The sequence below is a fragment of the Cenococcum geophilum genome (genome assembly GCF_001692895.1).
Source record: "Cenococcum geophilum 1.58 unplaced genomic scaffold K441scaffold_2, whole genome shotgun sequence".
NCBI lineage: Eukaryota > Fungi > Ascomycota > Dothideomycetes > Gloniales > Gloniaceae > Cenococcum > Cenococcum geophilum.
Window position 1 is genome coordinate 1,138,511 of NW_027137560.1, and position 24,405 is coordinate 1,162,915.

Sequence of the window (24,405 nt, forward strand, 5' to 3'; positions counted from 1 at the left end):
CATGCCTAATTTACAAAGAGCCTCCTTCTATAGCATGACAGAGTTCCTTCCCTATAGCACCGCTATTAAGCTCTTACCACTCTATAATACTTATAAATGGTCTTATTGAGCCTTAGAACCTCGCTATAATGCTAAGAAGTTCTCATTAGCCTTATGCCTGCTGTCGCGCACAAATTTATACAAGGCCGCTACCCTAGTTGGTACTTCTGATTAAACTAACTACCAATTTCGGCTAGTGCAAAACAACCCCGCACCTACATAATTATCGCGGTGTAATTTATTTGTGATGACTGTTAGGCCTATGGCTGTGCGGAGTCTTAGCGGGCGAGCTGACCTTAGCCCCGTAGCCTTGCGATCCCCTCCACAACTCTCTGAAAATACCTACAGAATTCGCCACCTCACAAGGGTATGGCCAGAGCGGGTCGGCCGCCCTCCCTGCTAGCGATGGCGACATGAAGTACCACGGCGGCTCGCATGCCACCTACGTTAGTTAATTTATAAGCAGAATAGAGTTACCACCACCTTGGCGAAATAAATGGAACACTTTTAGATGAGTCAAAACAATATCTACTCATTGCGATAAACTGAGATAAAACGCTGCTGACTCATCAAAAGTATTCCATTTATTTCGAGGAGGTAGTGTTACAGCAGAATTGATTGAAAGGTAGGGAAGCATTTTAAAGGAACAGCTTTCTAAGTGAATAACTTATTATATTATAACTATTAGGAGTGATGCAGGCTGAGTGGTGGAGCTGTAGTGGAGGTGTCCTGCTACGCTATAAAACAAGGCGCTCCGCAAATCGGGCGCGAAGACGACGATAACATTGGTAATTTTCTAGCAGCAGCTGTTAGGAGGTTAGAGACGCGGGAAGGACTTCTGCTGCTTAACAGTCTAAGTACCTATAGTTTTTCTCGTGACGGAGTGGTTCTCGCTAAGTTAATTCACGTTTAATCTAAAAATCTGTCTTTGATAATTTGGACGTTGTACCGGAACCACTAACTTACTGAGCTTGCAGTCACTCGTTCATCCTTCAGCCACTGGTCATCCAAGCTATATCACATGATCAATATGTTGATGACATCAGCGACATCCAGGACTCAGCGCGATCATCCAACCCTCTCCCAGCCGAATTCTTCCATTCGTCCGCTTCTATTAGGAGCTCCTGCAACCCATCATTGAGAAAATTGCCACACAACTTCGTTCCGTCCCTAATCCAATCCTCATTCCCACTAGGATTTCATTTCCCTTTCTCCCTCACTCTGGCACCTGATGGTGTCTCAATGGCTCATACGCCGTATTAGTCTGCAGAATCTGACCGCTATCATACAGTATCTCCCCATGCTCATTGGATCCAGCTCTGCCCCTCGAGCCTGCTCTGCTCCTCGAGCCTAGCCGGGATCCCGGCCGCGAATGATCCTGCGATCTTGCTCGCGAGTGCGAGAGGAGATCGTTATGTGAACTATTTTGTGAGCTCATGCCTACCATTTCTTGGCCTCCGCCGAAGTGCTTGTAGCTTGTAGTATCTCGGCCCGCCTTCCCGCCGAGGAGACCGCCTGTGGCACGACGCATAACGCCAATGAATGGAATCTTCTTAGAAGTTTTCCTATTAGCGGCGTAGTGCTTGGTAGAGGCCTTCTTGGTTCGTGCGGCGCGCTTGCGCCATGTTATGAAGCTCCACAGCAATGCAGCCGAGAGCGAGAAAGTTGCTGCTGCCCAAACGGTGCTTAGGTAAGTATGTCCCAACTTGGTGACGATCTTGCTGGTCCCAGGGAGTTTCGCTTTGGACGAGTAGTTGGCTAACTTGTTGGCGAAGGTGTGAGAAAGGGCGGCTGTGCTAATGGCAGCAATGGCGGCGATCCAAGAGATGACTGTAGTGAGAACGGTACCCCTATAAGAGCAGAAAGCGACGAATCCTAGGATTACAGCAAGAGTAGCTGCAGTGCCACTGATGAGGAGGCCAATGAACACCATTTTTGGCGTTTTGCCAATGAGGTTATTTTTGATGAGGTCGACGCCCCAGACTCGCCAGAGCCGATGCAGGTCAAAAAACTGCTTGCCCCAAGAAGAGCAGTAGTCGACGAAATATTCCCCGTTTTTCTTTGTTCCGCTGCAGTAAAGAGACGGGAATATGCCGAAGAAGTCCTTGACTTTGGAAAAGTCATGAGAGTCTGGGAGACCATGGTACGTCTTGCCGTTGACTTCTGTGGTGTACTGATCTGTGTTGATCTACAAACCAGCGTTAATTTGAACGCCTCGAGTTCTAGACTCCACCAGAAACTCACCAGAGCAATATATCTGCCTGGATCGGTTGGGAGATTATCCTTGATTGGACCGCCCCCAGCACGTAGCATTACTCCCATTCCAGCTAGCAGGATTATGTGGAAGAGGATGGCAAGAGGTATCAAAATGATACTACAATTGAATTTCCTCATCGTGATGCTCGTGAGGGTATGGGATAAAACTTTCTGACAGGAAAACTTCTTGTAGCTCGACGGGTAGTGAATATCCCCGTTTGGGCGGCAGAGTATGTCAATCAACCGCCCTGTGGTATCCCTCTTCCCCAAGATGGCAGCTGAGTAGAACTTGCCTTGTTTCTTTTAGCTTGCGCGCCTTTGTGTCGCACATGAAATGTTTCACGAGCCGTAAGTGATGTGGCAGCTCTCATCATGCCATACCTGAGCAACTCGTTATAAGAATAACGGGTTAAGCAGCTATTAGCGTACCAAAGTCCTCTTAACCAATTAGAGGAGAGTACGCTAACAGCTGCCTAACCAGTTATTCTTATAACAAGTTGCCCAGGTATGCATCATGCTAGCAGTTCAGGATGCAGCATTGCACGGTTACGTTACGGTTATAACAAACTCATCAAATGACCTTTTTACTGTAAGCCTGCAGCCTTTCTTTCTGGTCTAGCCAGATGCAAATAATGCTTAGCCTATTAAGATAGTCTTTATAGAATGCCAAGGAGTTCTATAGTTTATATATCTAGACAGCTAAATAGCAATTAATAGCAGCTAGAGTTAGCACTATAATCTTACTATTAAATTTGGAGCTAAAGCTTAAACCCACCTATAGAAAAAGGCAAACAGCTTTCAGCTACACCGCTCTTTGGTGAAAAGCTCGTGTCCTGGTTAGTCTAGAAAAGTCAGCTTGCTCAACAAAGCTCAGCTGAAGCTTTGGCGTTCTAGGCATTCTCAGCGCACAGTCTGAACCAAAGGAAGGTTGGATCTCCCTTCCTTCATGCGCCCAGACTGCGCGCTGAGAATGCCCAGAACGCCGAAGCTTCAGCTGAGCTTTGCTGAGCAAGCTGACTTTTCTGGACCAACTAGGACACAAGCTTTTTACCAAAGAGCGGTGCAGCTGAAAGCTATTTGCCTTTTTCTATAGGTGGATTCGAGCTTTAGCTCCAAATTTAATAGCAAAATTATAGCACTAACTCTAGCTGCTATTAATTACTATTTAGCTGCCTAGATATATAAACTATAAAACTCCTTAGTATTTTATAAAGACTATCTTAATAGGCTAAACATTATTTATATCTAGCTAAACCAAAAAGAAAGGCTGCAGGCTTACAGTAAAAAGGTCATTTAATGAGTTTGTCATAACCACAACCATGCAATGCTGCATCCTGAACTGCCAGCACGATGCATACCTGGGCAACTTGTTATAAGAATAACTGGTTAAGCAGCCGTTAGCGTAATAAAGCCCATTTCGGTCAATCTAACAGAAAGCATTAATAATAATATCTCCTCTGATTGGTTAAGCAGCTATTAGTGTACCAAAGTCCTTTTAACCTGTTATTCTTATAACGAGTTGCCCAGGTATAGTTTTGTGCTGCAGTCAGTAGTCATATCTACAAATATATTCCAACACTGGGCTTGGTGCCTTATATGGAAACTTTGACGACTTCTGCAAACATTTAAAATGGCTTCAATATTTACATTTCTGGTTCTAATCTCTCATATATTTGGCTGGCTCTGCCATGGACTCTCATCACCACGCCCAACACTTGCTCCGTTTCGATTCCCTGTATCGAATAATCTATGTCCTGTACTCCCATCTGATGAGAGAACAAGCTGTGGAGAACCTACATTCAGAGAGTGCGACACGCCAACGAAAGATTGCGACTTCTGCAAGGAGCAGGGCGCTCCTGCCACCCTCACGGAGTTGTCTGAATACTTTGATACGAATACGACAAACGTCAAAATGTCGCCCTTGGATTATTACTTCTGGAAGGCCATTGAACTCGAATACACTGTTGCGTTTATGAAGAATCCTCTACCATGGGAACCTAAGGAGGACCTACCATTTTGTGGGCTGCCAACGCACACCTTCACGAAACGAGACGCTACTCGTGAAGATGAGAATGATCTGGCCAGGAGAGGACTCTTACCAACCCTGAATGATATCAAGAGAGAGGGTAATGTAGTTTTAGGCAAAGTGGAGGATTTGCGCAAGGAGGTTCATGATGCGGTTACTCCGCCACTTATCAAAGTAATTGAAGACTTCACAACGGACGCACTTAAGGGTATTGGTAAAATGGGTGAGTTTTGAACCATTGATTTCTCTGATCAGTCAACATGATGCAAGGTTGAGTTGATATTCGCGATCAAGCATCACCTTTACTGAAATACCTCTTATGTTATTGAATGACATTTTCGCTGATGAATAAATCAAATAGACATTCCAGGACTAGAAAGAGCTCCGAAATTCTCGTTTCCGCCAGTCTGTCTACCGACTTCCATTTCTATACCCATCCATTTTTCAGTATTCACAGCCAACGCATCCACTGCTGGTCTTGTAACCCCTTCAGTCATAGAAGGTCAAGTGGCAGCGACAAATAAGCACTACGAACCAATGGGTATCCATTGGTTTATCGCAACCATCAATTATCATATTGGCGAAGAGTTTCGCAGGTTTACTCAGCACGACAAAACTGAAACGGGAGACTTCAACACCTATGTTGAGTCTGTGAAAAGCAGATACCGATATGGCGGCAACGATGAGGCGAATGTTTGGCTTGTAGAGCGAATAGGATCGTTCAAGTGTTCAAATAACCCAGATGATCCACCTGTTCTTAATGGTTACTGTACTAAGGCTCGGGCCCTCTACGATGCTGATCACGGAGTTGACGGCTGTGTCGTTAGAATTGATAGACTTCCCGGAATTCGGTTTGTAGAGGACGAAAACGCCGATGGAATAACACTTACTCACGAACTCGGTCACTGGCTCGATCTTAGTAAGTTCCAAATATTCAAGTAGCCTGCCGACATGAACTAAAAAGTCTACTCTAGAACACGTTTTCCCATCATCAGGTCTCAAAGAGATAAAAGCACGAGGTTGTAAGGGTGAGGCGGACGGTATCTCGGACACTACTCAATTTGCCAATGATCTTCCCGACGGTCAAAATGTCTTCTTAAGGGTTCAACATCCATGCTGTCCTGTCCAAGGGGGTCGATTTGGCCAATACGAGTTCTGTCCTCCCGACAAAGACTCATTACATGTCACAAATTTTATGAGCTACAGCAGAGACAGAGGAGTGTTTGTAGAGAGCGACAAACTTGGAACTAAACCTTGGACTTCTGGCCAACGAGTACACGCATTTACCTCATATTTTGTCACAAGACGAGGTATTCCCGGCAGACTAGTAACTCCTTCTTGCGATGACTGGATTGTTTATCCGGATACTTTCAACAAAATCAAGTCTTTACGCGAACGAGACCTCACAATCAGCAAGTTAGCAGTGTTCTCAGGTGAAAACATCCTCAGACAAGCATCAAAACTCAGAGAAACACTCAAACGGGTGTGTGCGTCACCTATCAGTCCAAATACCGATCAGGCGATCGATATGATCTCTGGAGAACAAATCATATGTAGAGGCACAACTTGTGAACCGCCTGCTGGCGGCGCGACCTGTCCAGACGGTCCCGATCCACCATGTCAACTAGTCGAGCTATGTGCGGATAATAGCTTGCCTCCTTGCAAATCCGGCAGAAAACTATGCGAAGATGGCACCGCACCACCTTGTCCAAGCGGTGAAATTGTGCAATGCACTACACTCCAAACAAGCGATATACCTGGAAACCAAAATTCAACCCAGAACACAAACACCAATACCACGACTTGTCCAAAAGCCTGTGATGTCCATTTCAACACCTGCGATCCTAAGACAGCACCAACATGCATCTACCCTAATCCACAGGTGGCACGGCCCAGAGCTGCTTGTGCTTGCCGGCCTGGATGGAAAGCTGCCGCCTTTGCTGAGGGAGATACCACAAAACAGTGGCGACTGCCGATTCTTGGACAGGAGCATCGTGTTTGGGTTGCCGAGGGCGTCAAATGTGATAAGGAATGTACTGGTTTTGGTGTTAATAGCTGTAAAGAAATTACTGTGATATCGGAGGCTTGCGTGGGATAGTATGTGTTTTAACGATTGAGACCTTTAGCGAATGAGATGAACACTTTGAATATCCTATTCCTCCATCGTTGCATGTCATCCCGGTTTGAAAGCAGGCTGGGAGATTTCCACCTAGAATGGTTGAGCGAAATTGCCTTCTGCTGAAGAGCTCACATTACGAACGATTGGACTAACTTAGCAGCTTCATTACTTGCTCGTGGCCTCCTTCTGAAGCCGCCTGGAGTGCGTTGCCGTAGTCTCCACCCTGCGCGTTCAGATCGGCGCCCTTGTCGAGTAGCAGCTTTACCACCTGCTCGTGGCCTCCTAATGAAGCCGCCTGGAGTGCGTTGCCGTAGTCTCCACTCTGCGCGTTCGGATCGGCGCCCTTTTGGAGTAGTAGCTCCACTACCTTTTCCAGACTCAAGAGTGCTGCATAATATAGCGGGGCTGATATATCTTTCAACACCTTCCGAAAATCGGGCCTGGCGTAGGGACGGTCTGGGTCATGTATTCGGATCCAATTCAGGTATGCAACGTTGTCCGTTGTCAGCAAACGCATTGCAGCTTGGCTCGTTTCGGTTCCTTCGAGCATGGCTCACCCAGAACTCCGCCGAGTAACTTGCGAGCTTGAACGTCTCGAGGATATTGTATGGAGCTAACTTTGGTTGTTGAAATTGAAGTAGATAACTAAGACAGGCGATTGATATAGCGTCATGGCAGACACTACCCTGCATACCATACTCTGCTGCCTTGCCTGTCTAGATTCTGGCGGAAACTAGGTACTCCTTGACCGAGTAATGAGCCAATGCAACAATGTGTCTCGATGATCCTCGCCGTCGATCTTCGTCATCGATAGCCATAGTGATAAGGCTAGAGCAGATGTTTAACGCTTCCAACGGATCTTCTAAAACTTCATCACGGTCGAACATAGGCTCACGGTCTACGTCAATGGCGACAATTTCGGCGACTTCGTCTATTGAGAGTGGCCGAGCGGAGAACGTCAGCCATCGTAAGATTCGGATAGCGTATTGAGAATAGTCTTCGCTGATAGCAGAGAGAATCCGGTCGTATGTCTCGTCCAGACTCGGCGGTAGTGTTGCGAGGGCCTTCTGTAACATTTTTCGGTTCACACACTTCCCTAGTTCATCTAGCTGACAAACAGCCCACCGAAACCTAGCGTTATTGTTAGCACAGGATATTAGGGTCTCGTTTTCAGGTAAACATACATTCCATTGGCTCCGCCCATCAAGGTAGCCTCGATGTCTCCCATAATGGCAGCGTCTCTCCTCCATTTTCGTAAGCGCTTGTCGTCAGACAGCCTTTGGCGGACATATCGCTGTATGTATTTGTCCACTAATGTACTTTGGAGACAGATTCTATGCCGGCCATCTACAAACGCTTCTAAGGATTCCTCAATGTCCCGTTCTCTTCGGCTCGTTACCAGCAGGTGCAGATTCTGAAATTGCCATCCGGCTATTGTTTGAAGCATATGCATTAGGTCTGCGCGTTGAACGCATTCATCCAGAGCATCGAGCAGGACGTAAACTTGCGGGAGCTCCTGTATTATTAGCCGCAATGTCTCCAGAAGCCCATGCACTGACGGCTGCCGCTGTCCGCTCTCGCACGAAGAAAACAGGGTGTCGAGACTTGGAGGGATTTTGATGGACTGCTGTGAGAGTTGACACAGCAACGAACGCAGCATCTTCTCTGGGTCCTGCTTCTGCATGTCATTGAAGTCAAAGAAGAAGTACACAGTCACCTTCCCAGGATCATCTTGACAGTATTGGAGCACATGTTGGAGAACGGTAGAGCTTAGGATGGTCTTGCCACATCCCGGTATTCCATACAGCCAAAGAGGCGACGCAGCGTCCGTCTTCCATCTAGTGTATTGTTCGCTCTTAAGGAACCAAAGTCCAGTATCGGCCTGCCGTTGCTTAAGCGCTTTTTGATAGTTCGTAGACGGGTCTGGCGCAGATAGCCACTGGCGGATCTTGCAGAGCTTCGCATCTACAGACGAGTCAGACTTAACGTTGTGTAATTTCTTATCAAGACACCTCCCTGTGAGGGGCTGCAATGTTGATGATGCAGCAGCGTAGTAGAATGTCAAAATCCCGATGTGGTTCCGCAAGGTCTTCGTAATACTCTCGACTTTAGCGTCGTGGTGTAGGCTCACTAATGCCTTCTTGCCCCTTTCTCACCAGTTGTCGGTGATTTCGGGTAATGTTTTTGCGAGGATGGCGTCTAGCTGCGCGACTTGTTCTTGACATCCTGTTATGACAGGCAAGAGGGCCGTTTTCGATCCGTCCGCCACCAAGTCTGCGTCTATAGCTTCTTTTATCTGTTGAAGCGTAGTTCCCAATAAAGGAAGCTCGGTTTTGACTTGACGAAAAGACTTCGGGATTTCTCCCGCGATGGAGTGAAACTCATTAAGGCGACGTACAACTCTGTTGCTGAAGTCAGCGAGTTGGACGATGCTGGCGACAACGGCGACAACAGCTAAAGCTTCGGCCATCTAGAGCATGTTACTGACTCCTGTGTTCTTGCGACTAAGTTGCGAAGGGTCGGCGAAGTTGTGAGGTGAAGAGCTGAACGGCGCAAGGCAGAAGCATGGCGGGGTAGCAAAGCTGAAGCGATTTGGTGCAGCAGCGCAAGGCTGAAATCCTATAAGATCCACAATGTCGTTTAGAGATAAAGTAGCCATGCGACATCAGTAGACCTCTGCCTAATGCATGACGTCAAAGTCTCGTCTCAAATTACCTATCGCGCGGTAAGTCATGGTTATATATTTCAAGTAACGATTCTGTGGCGACACAAGTGCTAGAACTCGCCACCATCTGCAGGGAGGATGGCCGACCCGCTCCTGCCACACCCTTGTATGGTGGCGAATTCTAGAAGAGATGAGTTGGTTCACTGGAGGTATGGCTGCGGGTTAGGGCAGGCCCGCTTACTAAGACATTACACAGCCACAGGTGTGAGAGCCACAAGCCAGCTTGGTGGCCGCTGTAAATAGATTACAATGTGATGATTATGTAGCTGTTTTGCACTAGCCAGAACGGGTGATTGCTCCCGATCGGAGGTACCGACCGGGGTTGCGACCCTGCATGAATTTGCGCGCGACAGCAGACACGAGGCTGATAATAACTTCCTAGCATCGTAGTAAGGTTCTCAGGTTTAGGTAGCACCGTTACAAGTGTTGCGGAGTTGTTAGAGCTTCACGGTAGTGCTATAGGGAAGGAACTCTGTTTCGTTAAAGAAACATGCGGATAGTTGGGGCCCCAACTAAAATTTTGACCCGAGTTTGTAATTTAGAGCTTTATTATATAGACTTTAATTAATATATATAGAGATGAGGTTTTCCAGGGGGAGACCCCCTGGGACCCCCCTATATAGAGCTTTTGCTTAATTTAGAAGTAGTAGTAAGACTAAGGCGCCTGGTTATCGCTAGGTAAGTATATACTGCAGTAACCGAGGCGCCCTACTTAAACTAAGCTTAAAGGTTATATTGGTCACAAATCTAGTATATATTTAGACTGCAGAGCTTTAATATAGAGCCCTCTACGTAGGATCTGATATAGTAGATTGTGATTCTAATTTAAAGCTTTATATACTAAATATTTTTAATGCCTAATAAATAAATCGCTGTATGGCTAGAATTAAAGTCTACTACCCCAACTCGATCAAACACGCGTGTAAGAAGAGACATAACGGTATGCCGAGACCCCTCCCCCTAACGGGTAGAGGCGGTGCGGCTATAGTAGCATTAATTAACTACGTCGTTGCCCACTAGTTCGGATGTATGACGACGCGATGGCTCGGCGACGACGTAATAGCTTGGCGCCGAGCAATAAGAGAGAGGGAGGGGAGGGAGGGGAGGAGATTGGGGGTGGCTCGGCCACTGCAAGAAGGTCGTAATAGTGGTATAGTATTGAACTTTAAAAATTGTGTCCTGGGAGCTTGATTGACGACCCCTATATAAACCGTTAATAACGTTTAATTGTAGAGCTTTAAATAGGTAGATATTTTAGGAATGCCTATTATAAGTAGCTCCGAGTGCGAAATTTAGAATATTTAGTAGTGGTGGAGTACGGGACGGGGTATATATTTATGTTCCCAAATGTTATTACGTGACGCAATCTTTAGGTAACAAAAACCAGCCATTAATGTTGCTCGACTGATACTTACCGGAGGCTTATCCATCCTTCCTGTCTTCTCTCTTGCCCGTCGTCTCCTCGTCCGATGCTGTTTATATCGCCACGTTAACTAATAGATCCCTTAGTGGGGACTAGGGAGGGGTATTAGAGCACCTCCAGCTCCTATAAGGAAGAAGAAAAGAGGAGAGGAAGGTATAGAGGAGGGCGTATTTATAGACGGGAGGAGGCCTATAAGCACGGGAGATTAGGCGGCCATAATATAGCTATTAACGTTGCTTAACTAATACCTACCGGAGGCTCCTCCGTCCTGCCTGTCTTCTCTCTCGCCCGTTGTCTCCTCGTCTGATGCTGTCTATATTGCTACGTTGACCAATAGATCCCTTAGTAGGGACTAAGGAGTATTGGAGCACCTCTGGCTCCTATAAGGAAGAAGAAAAGAAGAGAGGAAGGTATAGAGGAGGGAGTATTTATAGACGGGAGGAGGCCTGCGAGTATGGGAGATTAGGCGGCTATAATATAGCTATTGACGTTGCTCAACTGACACCTACCAGAGGCTTATCCGTCCTTTCTATCTTCTCCCTCGCCCGTTATCTCCTCATCTAATGCTGTCTATATCGCTACATCAACTAATAGATCCCTTAGTGGAGACTAAGGAGGCGTATTAGAGCACCTCTAGCTCTTTATAAAGAAGAATAGAAAAGGTATAGAAAAGGGAGTATTTATAGACGGGAGGAGGCCTATAAAAGGAGTGGTAGTAAGGTTAAGGCGCCTTAGTCACTACTAGGTGGTATTATCTTATTAAAAGGGTCTACTGCAGTGACTAAGTGACGTTAATTTAGAAATAATATACATTCTTAGAGATTACGTGACTTATTATATAAGCAACATTTCCGCCCTTAAAAAAAAAAGTAAAAAATTCTAAAAATTGATTAACGCTATAGATAGCAGTAATATTAATCCGGCAATACTGCTAATTCTCCCTATATACCATTGTATATATATCTAATAGCTCTAAAGGCGATAAGAAGGTAGAACGGATAGGGGGGTTAAAATTTAGACAAATTGGATTTCGTAGATTAGCTATTTAAAAGTTAGGAAATTAAAACAAATGCCGCATTCTCCGCTTACCTCTAAGCTAGTATATAATTTCCTATTTAGGAAAAGTTGTTTATAAGTAGTTGCTACTGCCTCCGTATAAAATCTTCCTATTATGCCTCCTTAGCCTTACTTATAGATAACTAAAATTATTCCTTATTAAATCTACGTTTAAATATAAGCCCCGAAAGCTTTTTAACTTGTGAGATTGCTATATAAGTTAGCCCGGCTGTCTTATCCTTTTCCTTAATATCTAGAACCACCCGGTTAAGTGTTAGGCCCTAGCTTTTATATACTATAAGAGCAAAAGCTAGAGTAACTAGAAATTAACGCTATAAGTAAGAGCCTTTTATACCCTCCTACTTATAAAGCACGGAAAATATAGGGATAACTTTCTTACTATCCTGCTAAGTAAATAGGGCAGGTCCGTTATACCTATTTACCGCAATTAGTAGTAACTAGGGTTAATTCTTTTTAATATCCACGTGTTCCTTCTATATAATATCTTTAACTATACTAGTAGTACCGTTTACTAAGCCTAGTTCAACCTAGATATTCTATATTAGCATTACTTTCGCGCCAATATATAGGGCTAGATTCTCTATAGTATTGCACTAATTAGAAGTAGCCTTCTACGGACCTACACTAGTATTAACTAACTTAATAGCTACTACCGGCTGTAAAAGGTCGCGAAGCTAAGTAGTGTTATACTTACCTATAGTAGCGCGTATGCCATATAGCCGAATTGCGTTATTAAAGCCCGTAACCTTATTAGTAAATAGGCCCTACTTATACCTAGTTAAAAGAAGCTGTATAATTACAGCACCTGTTGTACCAAACGCGTGCTTACGCGTTTATGCGTTTAGTGCACTAACCACTCACTTACGCGTCTGGTGCACTTATAAAGCACTAACTAATTAGGGGGGAGGTGCATTAGTATATAGACCACGTAGTCTGCTTTATATAATCGACAGTCACTATCCAAACAAGCATACGATACTATATGTATTTCGTGCCCGTGAATACGACTTATTTATACTATTAAGTTAGTACGAACAGAAGCTTTTAGGTTAAATTACTTATAGAATTACTACGTAGCTCTATAAGGGTAGTCCTAAATATAAAGCTCTTAGCGTTATTACTACCCTACTATATAACTTAATCTAAGATAGTAGTTTGGTTAATCGCCTTATAGGCTCCCTTTTTATAGCTAGCGAGCTCTAATAGGCTAGTAGGTAGATTATTATATAAGGCCGCCTGACCTATAGGGGGAAGCTAATAGAAATCGCCTACTAGTAAGATGTTTAAGCCTCTAAAATAGTCGTTGTTATATATAGGGTAGATTTAACAGAGGCGGCGATTAATCTAGGCCAGATATACTTGCCTAATTATAGATTTCTTATTAAGGATAAGATAATAAATATCTTTAAAAGCTTATTATAGAGGTATAAGACTAGCAGCAAGCAATTCCTTAAAGGGGCGATTTACTAGTAGTCTTAGTAGATCGTATATAGTTTTGCCATTAATATTAAAAGTAGCTACCCTAGTAGGGGCGGCTCGAACTAATGGTAACGGCTTGCTATTAGCCCTTGCTATAGTATAGAGCGTAGTAGAGAGAACAGCAATAAGATATAATTTACTGGTTTTTGTCACGGCTTAAACAAATACCTCTAAACCGAAGCTTGAATGAATGCTGTATTACCAAAATACTAAGCTAAAGAGAAGGAAAAGGGGTCGCTAGGACCGATGTAAACAAATATATAGGGTAAGCCGCCAAGGCGCTAGCTTTAGGCGGGCCAATTGTAGGTCAGCAGAATATAGCAGAATTTGGCAGGTAACGTGCGATAGCGCCATTATATTACCCCCCTCTTTAAAAGAAAGCCTGCCCTTAGGCTTAGTTAGAAAAAATAGGGTAGTACTAGGCTTATAAACGTAGGATTATAAAAATATAAGATAAGGAGATAAAAGGGGATATAAGTCCGTCCTGACTAAGTATAAAGGCAATTATAGGCTAAGTGGAAGCACTAGGCTAGAAAAAGTAGCCGCTAAAAGTCTTGGCACGGATCTGATTAATTAGATAACTTTAACCGGTGGTTAAAGTTCCTAAACATCTAAAATTTTATAGTACTGGCAGAAAACGGCAGAATATAGCAGAATTTGGCAGACAGCTGTATTAGGGCTTTAGGGCGTTTTTATCCCTATATTCTTCCGGTAACTTATTGTCTTTATTATACTAGCATTCTATCTATTTATCTAGGTACTTTAGGGGTCTAGGTATATTAGGGTATTAGTTATAGAATTCTTTAAGCTTCTAGGGGTAGCCTATAAAGTTCTATATAGGGTACTAGGTTAGGTCAGGATCGTAGCCCTTCTATTAGACACGGTATTTTAGCGCTCCCCGTACTATCTTATAGGCTAGTATTTTGTTAACCTCCTATTTATTATTACCGTTTACTTAAACTGGTAGGGGAGGCTTGTTTTTTTATCTAGGTAATAGGTTATTTATAGCTTTCTATAACTTATCTAGCGAGAAGATAGGGTAAACCCTAATTAAGTCTAGAAGCTTTATCTTATATAAGTTGCCTATTTTTTAAAAAACCTTATATAGTCCTGCTATCTAGTAGTCTAGTTTATAGCTAGGTCGTTTGGTTTTCTAATTCCTTATTATAACCTAGATTATATTGCTAGGGGCAAAATCGGGCTCTTAACGGTGTTTGTTCGCCTACTGTTCTATTAATCTCTAAGCTTTTTTTAGGTTCTCGTAGGCTACCGTCTAGGCCTCCTCTAATCATTTGGCGTATTGTTAGGCCTTAGCATAGGATAGCTTCTCTTGTATAGTCTGGGGTTCTTCTAGCCTTTTTTAGTTAAAGCTTATACGGGGTAAGTATCCTATTTCTAGCTAAATTGGGGTAAACCCTATAAAGTTATAGGGTAGGGTTGCTTACGCGTAGTTTATTAAGGGTAGTAGTTTAGACTAGTTATCCTAGAAATAGTTAATAAAGGGCCTAAGCCTCTAATCTAGGTACTAATTTACGATCTCTATCTAACTATCTATCTAGGGGTAATAAGCCGTAGAAAGCTTTAGCTTAATACTTAGGATTTAGGTAAACTTATTCTAGAAGGCCGATATAAACTACGGCCTATAATTAGATATAATAGTATCTAGTGGTCTATAGATTTAGTAAATATAATAGACATATAGCCGGGCTGCCTCTTTAGCATTAATATTCTTATAATATGGAATTAAAAACAGGCGTTTACTAAAGCGGTTAACTATAACTATAACTATATCGTATCCGTTACGGTCCCTAGGTAGTTTATAAAAGTCTATAGAGATATACTACTAAGGGCGCTCTAGTATTAGGAGTGGCTTAAGTAGTCCTAGGGTCTTATCCTATAGGATTATAGCTCTCTAGTAGTCTTCGCAGTTCCGTATATATTAATTAATATCCGCAACTATTCTTGGCTAGTAGTAGCGGCAGTTAATAATTTTATAGGTTTTATTCTTGCTAGGGTATACTATAGAGACTTAGTAATAAGCTTCACGGATTAGTTTGGTTTGTAGATTGTTAATATTAGGGACTATAAGCCGCTCCTAGTATAGGAGTAATCCTTCCTCCGTCTTAAAATCGGGGTCTCCTTTTACGGCTTATTTGTAGAGGGCCCTTAGGGCGTTAGCCATGCGGTTTATAGTTAGGAGGCGGTTAATTAGCCCTATTAGCTTATCTAAGGACTCCTCTATTGGTGCTAGCTTGTTTTACTAGAAGTCTAGCTCCTTAAGGATCTGTGGGTCAAGCTATTCTAGATAGAGGAGGGCGCGCGTCTAATATTAGGTCCTTAGCTTATCCTAGGGTTTTATATCTTATTCTCTTTAGGTTAGGGCATTAGCCTTAGAGTTTTACTTACTAGAATAATATATAATCGTAAAGAAGAATTAGGAAAGTATTTCGGCCTATTGGGCTTATCGCTTTATAAGCTGCTTTATAGTTATAAAGTACTCTAGGGCTTTATAATCTATATATATCTTAATTTAGGAGTTTATACCTTTAAGCTCTGCGCGCTATTAGGAGAGTAATTAAATAATAACTAGCATTTTTTTGTTGTATACTTTATAGTTATACTTAGCCAGGTCTATTATCTTTAAGAAGAAAGCTATAGGGTACTATTTGCCGTCTAGATATAACTATAATAGGATTCCCGCTACGACCCTATTAAAGGCGTCTGTTTCTAGCATTAATTTAAGGTCTAGGTTATAGTAATAAAGGATTAGGGAAGAGATAAGCCGATTCTTTACCTTTTTAAAGGCCTCTATATAGCTATTGTTAAAGATAAAAGGCGTATCCTTCTTAGTTAGTTATATAAGAGGTTTTACTACAATTCCATAGTTACGGATAAACCGGCGGTAGAAATTACAAAAACTAAGGAAGGACTAGATTCCTTTTACTATATAAGGGGGCTTCTAGTTATAGATTACCTTTACCTTTTTAGGGTTAACCTTAATTCCTTTTATAGTTATGATAAACCTAAGGTATTTTATACGTTTTACCCTAAACTCGCATTTCTTAATATTAACTTATAAGCCCGCGTTCCGTAGTCTCTCCAGAACCTTCTTAATATAAACTTAATGCTTAAGTTTGTTATCTAAGTATATAAGAATATTGTCTAGGTATGCCGTGTAGAATTTATTAAGGTAATTAAAAAGAACGTTATTTATATACCTTTAGTACATAGCTAGTCCGTTTATTAGTCTAAAAGGAAGAACTTTATATTTATAGGAACTATAGTAGGTACGGAACGTTATTAAATCTTTAGATGTAGGGTTTATCCTAATTTAGTAGAAAGCTTGGCGGATATTAAGTTTAGTAAAAATCTTTACCTGGCTTAGATATGTAAGGGTCTCGTTAATTAAAGGAATAGGATATTAGTTCTTTTAAGTAATAGCGTTTAGCTTTTAATAGTTAATATAAAAACGAAGGCCTTTATTAGGCTTTTTTACGAATAAAATAGGGGAAGTAAAAGGGGCTTAACTTAACTCGATAAACCCTTTATCTAGGTTATTAATTAAGTACTACTTTATTACTTTTAGCTTATCTATTAATTAATAATAGAGGGGGCTATAGCCTAGCAAGTTATAGGCCTCTAATTAAATCTTATAATTATATGTCTGGTAGGGGGGTAATTTATCTAAGGCCGCCTTTAAGAATATATCCTTATAGCCTATATAAATGGTAGGAAGGAGGCGTTTAACTAGTTCCTCGTTAGTTTCCTTATCTAGCCTTTCCTCTCTATTATTAATAATTTGGTTAATCTTATATAGGCTTATTATAAAGACNTTATTNTCCTTNNNGTATATATTAAAGTANAACNCTATAGCGCTAATTNCGGNNATNTCTATNGTAGGGGGGTTANNTNATAATAGGGGCGTATATAACTTTAGGGACTTCTAGGGTATTAGCGTTATCGTTACTCCTTTTAGCTCCTATTATATCTTTTAGAGGTTATCCCTTATATCCTATTAATACGTTCTTTTCTATAATGGTTAGATCTATATAATTTAAACGTTATTTACGTTATTATCTGTCCCGCTTTTATATATAGAGTCCTCTTTAAATATAGCGCTTTAAGAGAGTATCTTTATTAGTATGGAGTTCTTTCCAGCTTTATGGCGGGCGTCTTTTTAGGTAAAGGCTAGGTTACAGGCTTAGATATCCTACTAGTAGGTAGGGTTAGCCCTTATGGCTAGTGTCTTGCGGTTAGTTTAGATCTCCCTAATAAAGGAGGGCAACCTTAGTCTATCCTCCAGCTAGATAAACCGTCTTTTTTGTATATTTAACCAAATATTAAAATAAGATATCTATTTTTGTCTAAGGATTATATTATAGGACCCTAGGTCTAAGATGTAAAAGGGGATACTATATTAGTGTTATCCGTTAAGAGCGATATATAACTTTAAGATGTAAATAACGGGCTAACCGGCTTAGCCGTTGTAGCCCTTTACCTAGATAGGCTTCTCTAGTTAGATAGCTTCTATATTTAGAAACTTGGCAATATTATTTATATAGGCAGTATTTATAAAGGTAAAGCTATTTACTTTAGTGTTAATAAGGGCGGTTATATTAACTCTATATCTATTTTAAGATACTATATATAAAACTGTAAAATGCTTTTTACCTATTAACTAACTAAAATTAATCTCTTTAAGATTAATAAGGTACCCTAGGGGGGAGTTTTTCCCTAGGGTTCTTCTTTTCCTAACTTATTAGATGTTTCTCCTTCCTCCATCTCCTTAATATTGCCTATATCCTTTAGCTCTGGGCAGGATAAGGTAAAGTAACCTTATTTATTGTAGTTAAAGTATATAGCCGAGGCAGGGTTAATCGGAGTATTACGGTAAATACTAGTTAATAGTGTAGTATATAGCTAGTTAGGCAAGGCTTACTAGTGTGTAGTTATAACCGCCTTTAGTATAAGAGTAGTTGTAACTTATCTTCCTACTTTAGCTCTTATAGGTATAGCTGGCGAGTTCTAATTATTACGGAGTTACTTCTACTAATTAGGGTGGGTGTTAATCTGCTTTAGTTCTAAGTCTAATAATAGGCAATAAGCTGTAAGTCTTTTATGGGTTGGTAGGTTATTTAAGGTTATAGCGATCTTTTTTTATAGCTAGATTATTAGCTTATTATATAGGTCTAATTAATAGTTCTTAAGGGGAACCTGGCCTTCTTCTATAAGGTATAGAAATTAAGTCTAAAATTTAGTAAAGGGTTAGTTTAGTTTTATTATTAGGTAATTATAGTTATAACGGGCATCCTATACTTTGTTTAGGTTAACATAGATAGCCGCTAGGTGCAGTATTATCTTATTAACAGATATAAATTAGATAGGGGAGTCATCCTTAAACTTAGCTTAAAGGTGCTGTTAGGCGTCCCCAGTGGTTTAACTAAAGAGGTAAAGTATTTTAGCTTCTTTGGAAAGGAAATAGTTATAGTTAACGCGGAGCTTTCCTTGTACTTAAATCCTCTAATTCTTAAAGGTAGGGTCTATCCCGTTAAATAGTAGTAGGGGGTTAAGGAGCTTAACGGACTTTAATTACTTCGTTATTATATCCGTACTCCCTAGTATATCGTATTTAGTAGAGTAAATAGGTTAACTAGGGCTTTAAGAAGGGGAAGCTGGGCTATTTTATAGGGCCGTAAGGCTTTCTAGGATCTCTTATAGGGTCTCTTATATATTTCTCACTTTAAGACAATTGGCTTCCTAGCTGGCTACGAGGGCGCGAATCTACTCGCGTATATCTATAATACCATTATTATCTTTAATTTCTAATCCTAATTGGATCTTAGGTTCCTCTTAGGTAAAGGCAGCTCTCTTAAATAAGCTTGCTTTAGGTGCCATTGTTAGCTTCCTAAGGTTTATTAATATTGTACGCTTTAGTTTCAATTCTAGGGGTATAGGTCCAGTCCTGTCTGGCTTATAAGGTGGGATATTATTTAGGCCTTCCCAGGCAATGTAGAGTTGTTTTGGTGTCTAAGTATAGCGCGTTAATGCGTTATTGCAGACGAAGTTTCTTTGGGGTGGGATATTATTGAGGCCTTCCTAGGCAAGGTAGGGAGAGCTTAGTATAATGTCACGGCTTAAATAAATGCCTCTGAACCGAAGCTTGAACGAATGCTGTATTACTAAGATACTAAGCTAAAGAGAAGGAAAAGGGGTTGCTAGGACCGATGTAAATAAATATATAGGGTGAGCCGCTAAGGCGCTAGCTTTAGGCGGGCCAATTGCAGGTCGGCAGAATATGGCAGAATTTGGCAGGTAACGTGCGATAGCGCCGTTACAGTTCCTGTCTCTCTATTAACGTTAATCCGTAGCGGGGGGGGGCTAAGGCCTAATTGGATCTGCCTGTAGTAATTAACTATAGCGTTATAAATATAACGCTGGCCTAGTTATAAGGAAGACGGAGTTGCTGTTTAGGATAGGCAGCTTAATAGTAGAGGCTATAACCGTGCTTCCTGCTAATAAGTCCTATTATTAAGCTGCGGGTATATACTACAATGTATACCCCAGTCGTAGTTATAATTAAGCTCCCTATTACTAAGCCTGTTAGGATCCTTAATTTTAACTTTGTTAGTATTTTAGACGCGGGTATATAGGGCCTTAAAAGACTAGTATAGCTCTAAGTCGTCTGCGAAATCGCCCTTAAACTTATTAATATTATTAGCAGTTTCGCGGCCTTTTTCTAGTTTCTAATTATAGAAGTAGTTAAGTGGGTACTAATAAGAGTTAACGTAAGCCTAATAGGAAGCTATATAATTAGGGGCCCTAAATCTATTAGTATAAGTAGCTACTTTCTTATACTCCCTCTATGGGTAATAAAGAATAAGCTTTATACGGCAAAACTTAGGATACTATGGATAGGAAGGATCGCCTTTATATTATGGAAAGTACGATATAACTTAAGGCTTTGCTCTTAGCCAACGCTTATAAGTAGAGTGATTAAAATAGAGTAGGAAATTAAAGAAAGTGATGTCCTCTACCTTATCTAGGCGGCGCTTATATTTCTTATAGTTAGATAGTCCGTACCCTCCTAGTTGGCTATCCTTAAGCTTATATATAGCGCTTTAATCATCCTCCTAGTAGTAGTCTAAAGTTACTACATTCCTAGAGCCCTCGTAAAGTAGAATGTTAAGAAGTAGATAGTATACCTCTTACGCTAACTAATTGTATTTAGTAATAAGCTTATTTATAAACCTGGCTATTACCAAACTAAAGGTATAAAGGTAGTTAGCGTGCGGCTATATTAATTAGAGTAGCTCCTAGTAGGAAGTTAACTTCTTCTCTTCCTTACTGTAATATTTGCCTATATAGTTAACTATTACTAATATGCTTATAGTAGGTAACGTATTAATATTCGCCATCCACGCTAATATTATGGCTGCATTGTAACTATTAAGAAGCTTATTATTACGCTATAGACAGAACGTTTAGTAATATAGATTTTAATCCTTTAATATAGCGGCCTTATTATGGAGAGAGCGTGGAAAGTAGAAGCGGCACTTCTTTACTCTAGTAGAGCCTTTCTTTAATCTTAAGTAGTAAGATTTGGTGTAATTACGGTGCCGCTGAAATCGATTAAGGTAGGCGGTAAGAAGCTTACTAGTATTAAGCTGTTCTTTATAGCTAAGAGTAGAAGGATATTAAAGATTAGGAGGCCTAGATTAATTAGGATTTATTATAGATATAAAAATAGCCTAGTACTTAGCAAAAGCTGCCCTTAATACACTAGCTAACGGATCTAGCTCTAGGGCTATTAAACTCTATAAGAAGCTATATATATAGCCGCTACCTTACACCTACCACTTATATTAGGACTAAAAGTTAGTGCTATTAAATAGACCTATAAGCACGTACTTCCTAAATAGATTAAAGCGGTAATATAGCCAGTAAGTAGTAATATATAGATTATTATTAAGATTTCGAGAAGTAATCCGGTAGCGCTAAGCCTTATTAGTAGCCTTATATTTATTAAATAGAGGTATATAAGAGTATAGATTATACTAATATAGATTAGTAGCGCTAAGTGTAAAGAATAGAGACCCGCTTTTAATATTTTTAGTATAAGCTATAAGCTTATTTCTTTTCTACTTCTAGTAAGGTCTAGTAGCCTTAAGCTTCCATATATACCGTATAATCTTATTTAGAACCTAGTTACCCCTACTACTATTTATAAGATTACTAAGCTTATTTAAAGATAGACTATTCTTATCTAATTGGCCGTAAAGAAACCGGGTGGCGTTAAGGGCTTGCTCTCTTATAATCCAATTAAACATATAGTAGCGAAATAAGGGGTAACGGCTAAACCGACTGTCCTAATACTTAAGTATATACTTGGCGTATGCAGCTAGGGTAACTATACGGCTTCGTAGTATGTCAAAATCTGCTTTACTATAAGGAAATAGGGTAGGAAAGGCGCCGCGTATAATAAAACTAGCTAATCGCTTAGAGAGAGGTATCTGTTGTATAGTAGGAACCTCTAGGCCCGCTTGTAGGTCTTATTAGTATTAAACCTCGCGACCTAAAAGCTTCAATTTATTAAGGTTAGGCACTAGATTAGGAACTAAAGTATCTAGTACGTTGTTATCGAATTTGCTGTCTAGTATATTACTACTAAGCTTAGCAGGCAGAGGATTAATAGCAGGAGGATGTTGTATAGGAGCAGTAGGGTAAGCCGTCAGGCTACTAGAATTAGACTCTAACTTATTAATATAAGGTAGCTAATCTAATATAGAGCCATTTTTAGGTAAACTAGTAAGCTGGGTGCTATATATTTTAACGTCGCGATAATTAGGATAATTGACCTTTAGAAAGTAGAGCCACTATGCTATAGTAGAGCGCCTTACGGTATACCGCTTGGTAAACCGCCGACTTAGGTATTCGCCACCCTCTACTGCCGCGGGCTTCACGACCAGTATATTAAGCTTAGTAGGTAGCCGTGGTAGCTGCCTCTAAGTCTTTAGTGTGTTCTGGCCAAAGTAGCAGACGTGGCCAGTATAGCGGTGTTGCTGGCCGCGTACACGCACGACTTGCAGATGAATGTATACGCGCGCAATCAGAAGCTCCTTTACCGCGGTAAGTATAGGTAAGAAGCCAGGAACAGGCCCCAGATTAAGCCCGTTGCTTTTACCAAATAGGGGAGGAAGGGTTGGATTCTTAAGGGCGTCCTTAATGCAGGCTTTGTATATACCTATATCGTTACCCTCCGTAGCTAGGCCTATTTAGAACCACCGCTCCTTATAACAAATGCACGTCTCCATATATTCAGCCTATAGTATACTCCTGAACTTCTTAATTCGCTCCCAGTTAACAGCCGAAATGGGTAGTAGTATAGCCGTAGTCGGAGCTTACCGCGAGAAAGGTGGTATTGGCGGTAGAGTAGGTATTGGCGGTAGAGTAGGCATAGGAGCTAGTTCCGGCAAGGACGTATTTGGGCTATATAGAGCGCCCCTTCTACACGGAGCTTTATCTGTGGTATATAGCGGAGGAGTGGAAGAGTGAGCTTTACCCCGCCGATTAAGAATGCGGTGCTCCCGTTGTATTGCCCTAATTGTCTTCCGCCGTTGAGCTATTTTAGGGGTATCTTGGCTGTTCTGGCCGCGAGGTAGGAAGGCGTTCTCGGTATCGTTTTTAGGTAGAGTAGTTCGCCGGCGCCTTGCAGGATAATTCTTAGTAGTAGAACCTAACTCTACAAGAGCTCTCCGCTTATTTGAATTATATTTGGAGATCTAGAAAAGTAAGTAGGAGTAGAAGTAATATATAGGGAAGACGCGCCTTTGACTAACATAACTGGCACAGCTTTAAAAGCTTTTTTGAAGGGCCGTCTTTAACAAAGTTAAGGCGGGGCTTGTAGATATGGCACTTGCTATACTTAATTACAGTAGGATCTGCCATCTTTATAATATGTAGTGATGTTAATAGAGATATTAATGAAAGGGAAGGTGCAATACTAAGATATTTTGATGTTCGTAATATTTTGATGTTCGTTATGTGGATTCTGCCATAACTTACCGCGCGCGGTTTTGATTCCAACTAATTAGAAGCTGGCTTGGCGGGGGTTTGAAATCCAGGACCCGAAAGTAATAGACCACTCGTAAACTCGGGTCAATAAGACTCTCTGCGTATTAGGCGCGAAGGCGACGATGTGTAAGGTAATTTTTAGATAGAAGGAGTTCTAAATGGTTAAAAGTAGCCACAGCACACGACTAATATAGAATTATAGTAAACATCTACGTGTGCGCATAGTTATAGTCGCTTGATGTTAAAGTACCCCTCATATTTTGCGGCACGGTGGGTTTTGTGCAACCCAGGGACGGACGTTAATGGATGTTCCAGCGAGGGTAATGGGTGTGCGAGTGCTGGGGGCCGTAACCAATAGTCGCCATCGGACGACGAGCGCTTACTGGCGTACAGAAGGCAGAAAAAGCCATGAAAGTAGATATTTCGCCAACTTCCTCAGAGAACCCGGGTGCAGTACGTACACGCTATCACATATTGCGAGGGAAAGTAGAGAAGGCCTCCACCTGAGCCGGACAGTCCACAGCTCAGAGCTCTCTTCCCGTCAATCAACCAGCTGTCGGCACAGTAGTAAGGAGCGGAATATGGTTAATAATAATAGAGATGGAAAGATCGATAAGGACGAAGTTGGTACTAACGACCTAACTTCCTCGCCGGTAGGAGCGGCTGCCGCGATTCAACAGGCAGACCTCATCAATTCACAGGAAAAAGGAGTCGCCGATTCATCGAACTTTCTCACACCGTCAATGACATAAGATTCTTGCCAAGTTTTATTATTACTTTGCCGTGTCCACTCCAACTTCAATCGTCGTCGTGCATTCTCTGAACTAGAGGGTCATCATTCACTAACTCCGGCCAGAATGCTTAGACTGGGGACCTAGGAGTCGAGATGAGCGCTCTGTCGAAAACATTACCCGGGTTGAAGAGTAAGAACTTGAAGCTCCGTCTCACTGGAAATTGCGAAGTCGCAAGGGAAGTCAGTGTGTCCAAGAGTCAGCGTCGCTGCCAGCGTCGCTGCCAAGAGGCTGATAACGTAAGCAGTCAGCGAGCTTAGAGAGTTGTGACAGTCAGTCAGCTATAAGACTGCAGCTAGCTGACAGCTCGCTGCTTTAGTGGTAAGATTTGGTGGTAAGTTAAAGCTTTCGGTAGAAGTTAAGGATATTCAAATCTTCGACTGAGATTATACGCCAAGC

General features: G+C 41.6%; 5 protein-coding genes across 5 annotated transcripts; 1 reads left to right on the forward strand and 4 right to left on the reverse strand.

Moving 5' to 3' along the window:
• Positions 1 to 1,162: 1,162 nt before the first annotated feature.
• K441DRAFT_650975 (uncharacterized protein) lies at positions 1,163 to 1,564 on the reverse strand. Its single transcript, XM_067647122.1, has one exon. The coding sequence runs from the start codon at positions 1,484 to 1,486 to the stop codon at positions 1,256 to 1,258; it is 231 nt and encodes a 76-aa protein (XP_067509682.1). The 5' UTR covers positions 1,487 to 1,564; the 3' UTR covers positions 1,163 to 1,255.
• Positions 1,565 to 3,925: 2,361 nt separating this feature from the next.
• K441DRAFT_672784 (uncharacterized protein) lies at positions 3,926 to 6,419 on the forward strand (the record flags this gene model as incomplete). The annotated part of the gene is made up of 3 exons (XM_067650586.1): positions 3,926 to 4,544; positions 4,683 to 5,240; positions 5,296 to 6,419. 3 exons carry the CDS (start codon positions 3,926 to 3,928, stop codon positions 6,417 to 6,419), a joined length of 2,301 nt encoding a protein of 766 aa, XP_067509683.1.
• Positions 6,420 to 6,594: 175 nt separating this feature from the next.
• On the reverse strand, positions 6,595 to 6,813 carry K441DRAFT_489951 (ankyrin; the record flags this gene model as incomplete). The annotated part of the gene is made up of 1 exon (XM_067641969.1): positions 6,595 to 6,813. A coding segment is annotated over one exon (219 nt), but the record flags the coding sequence as incomplete, so codon positions are not given.
• K441DRAFT_718738 (uncharacterized protein) lies at positions 6,710 to 8,494 on the reverse strand (the record flags this gene model as incomplete). Its single annotated transcript, XM_067654012.1, has 3 exons — positions 6,710 to 6,762; positions 6,819 to 7,571; positions 7,625 to 8,494. Coding segments are annotated over 2 exons (1,285 nt in total), but the record flags the coding sequence as incomplete, so codon positions are not given.
• Positions 8,358 to 8,978, reverse strand: K441DRAFT_650979 (uncharacterized protein). Its single transcript, XM_067647123.1, has 2 exons — positions 8,457 to 8,978; positions 8,358 to 8,405 (listed from the first exon to the last, which is right to left on the reverse strand). Exon 1 carries the CDS (start codon positions 8,908 to 8,910, stop codon positions 8,593 to 8,595), a length of 318 nt encoding a protein of 105 aa, XP_067509686.1. The 5' UTR covers positions 8,911 to 8,978; the 3' UTR covers positions 8,358 to 8,405; positions 8,457 to 8,592.
• Between the last annotated feature and the right edge of the window lie 15,427 nt (positions 8,979 to 24,405).

Coding starts and splice junctions, on each gene's coding strand:
- K441DRAFT_650979 (XM_067647123.1), bottom strand. CDS start 8,910: ATGGCCGAAGCTTTAGCTGTTGTCGCCGTTGTCGCCAGCATCGTCCAA.
- K441DRAFT_650975 (XM_067647122.1), bottom strand. CDS start 1,486: ATGGTAGGCATGAGCTCACAAAATAGTTCACATAACGATCTCCTCTCG.